The 1,820-nt window shown below is 34.1% G+C and overlaps 1 protein-coding gene across 1 annotated transcript; it reads right to left on the bottom strand.

Moving 5' to 3' along the window:
• Positions 1 to 209: 209 nt before the first annotated feature.
• On the bottom strand, positions 210 to 701 carry LOC112093257 (sister chromatid cohesion protein PDS5-like; the record flags this gene model as incomplete). Its single annotated transcript, XM_024171368.1, has 2 exons — positions 210 to 391; positions 498 to 701. Coding segments are annotated over 2 exons (386 nt in total), but the record flags the coding sequence as incomplete, so codon positions are not given.
• Positions 702 to 1,820: the final 1,119 nt, after the last annotated feature.

Here is a 1,820-nt window from a genome sequence, read left to right on the forward strand (position 1 = left end):
CACAAGAATTATTGAAGAACTCAAAGTCATGGGTAATCAACTGAAGACAATGAAAACAAACAGGCTAACTTGGTAAAAGTTCCATTTACCCATCGTACTAACTCGACAAGGAAAAATTACAATTACAAGTATACAAAGCATGGAAGAAAAGCAGGAAAATATATATTTGCATGTATTTATATATAAATATTGAAGGGTGTGATCTGTACCTAATAGCCTGAAGAAAATGCTGGAACATCTCCAGAATCAATGCATCGCATTCAAGATCTAACATCACCACACAAGACCTGACTTTTGCAACAGTTTCAAGAATTGAGGTCCTCTTTACGTATGATCGACTTGACTTGTCAGAAAGATTTTCAAAAGATGATACAATAAGCTGAAAGACCTCCTGCATGAACAATAATTGAAATGAATCTAAATTGCAGGGATGGAACCAACAGCCCATAACTTGAATCTCCAAAGAAAAAAAAAATATTTGAATAAATTCTTGGTACCTTCATCTGATCATCATCATAAGGAGCATCAGGTGCAGTTATTCTTGTTATCTCACTGATACAAGATGCAACTGCAACCTTGACATCAACATCTGAATGTCTTAAAAGTTGTTCAGCAACCAATGCTTTCAATGATGGAGAAAGTGCAGCTTGCATTGATTTAGATGGTGACTGTTCAACCTTTGATAGACAACTCTCAACTCTCTATAAATCACCAAGAACGAAAGAAGCATAACATTATAAAAAGGCATTGAAAAACAAGAAAACCAAAAACACACTTCATGCGCATATATAGTCTATAGACACCTTAATGGTAACTCAAAATGTGACTAGTGAACACTTGAGAAACTTTAGTATGTATCTTTGACAGGTCTACTTTTGCATTTTCTAAGGAGAAACTTCATAATTCACTTTTCTCACGATGCGTGAACCATCAACCATAGGAAACAAAAAAGAAACCACCACAACGACAGAAATTTTATAGGGTGTTCGGAGGCGAGGTGAGCAATATGCACTTCAAAGTAAATGAGAAAGGGGGAGAGTAGCTTCCTTCTTCAGCAAGAAATGGCAGCAAGAAATTACACTCGTTTTTTGAGACCTTAATCCTATAAAATGGAGAGAATAAAAAGAACTTAAACTGTCCTATCAAGCACATTGGCATATCCCTTCTTTGAAAACTGTACCGCCAAATAAAATAACTTCATTCTTCCACTATATTCGTTTCAGTTATTCCACATCTCTGTTCAAACCCTATGCAAAACGGCTTCCCTTTACAGAACCCATATGAAATAAAATTAATGCAATTAAACAAAATTGCAAAAAAGCAGTGATTTCGGAATTTATTCGCTAGTCATGCCAACTGTAAATATGCACATACGCATGCTTAAATTATTCATACGTCCTTGTGTGTTTGAAAGCAAAACCTAAAATTAGTCACATAAGCTGATTCAGAAACGTCACATGGCTCATAATCCGTGTTATTCTTGAAAAACAAAATAAATGCAGAAGATCACACATGCACACGCATAACTTGCTGCAATTGCTAGACACAATAAGAGTGGGAAAACGAATGAAAATATGGGGTGTGATTGGAATTGGTTTCATATTGTTTTTGAAAACGTTTTTGCACGTCTTTTGAGACATGAAAATAAAAACGGTTTGCAAACCGTATTTGTTTAGTAAATATTTTGAAAACGAACACAAAAACAAAAGACAGTGATAATGAATTTTGCGAAGGAATTAAAAAACGGTTGAAGTTTGTTTTTTCTTTTCTGGTTTCATTTTTTAATACTTATCAACAATGTTATAATATATTAATTAATA

The sequence above is a fragment of the Morus notabilis genome, unplaced genomic scaffold (genome assembly GCF_000414095.1).
Source record: "Morus notabilis unplaced genomic scaffold, ASM41409v2 Scaffold4782, whole genome shotgun sequence".
Taxonomy (NCBI): Eukaryota; Viridiplantae; Streptophyta; class Magnoliopsida; order Rosales; family Moraceae; genus Morus; species Morus notabilis.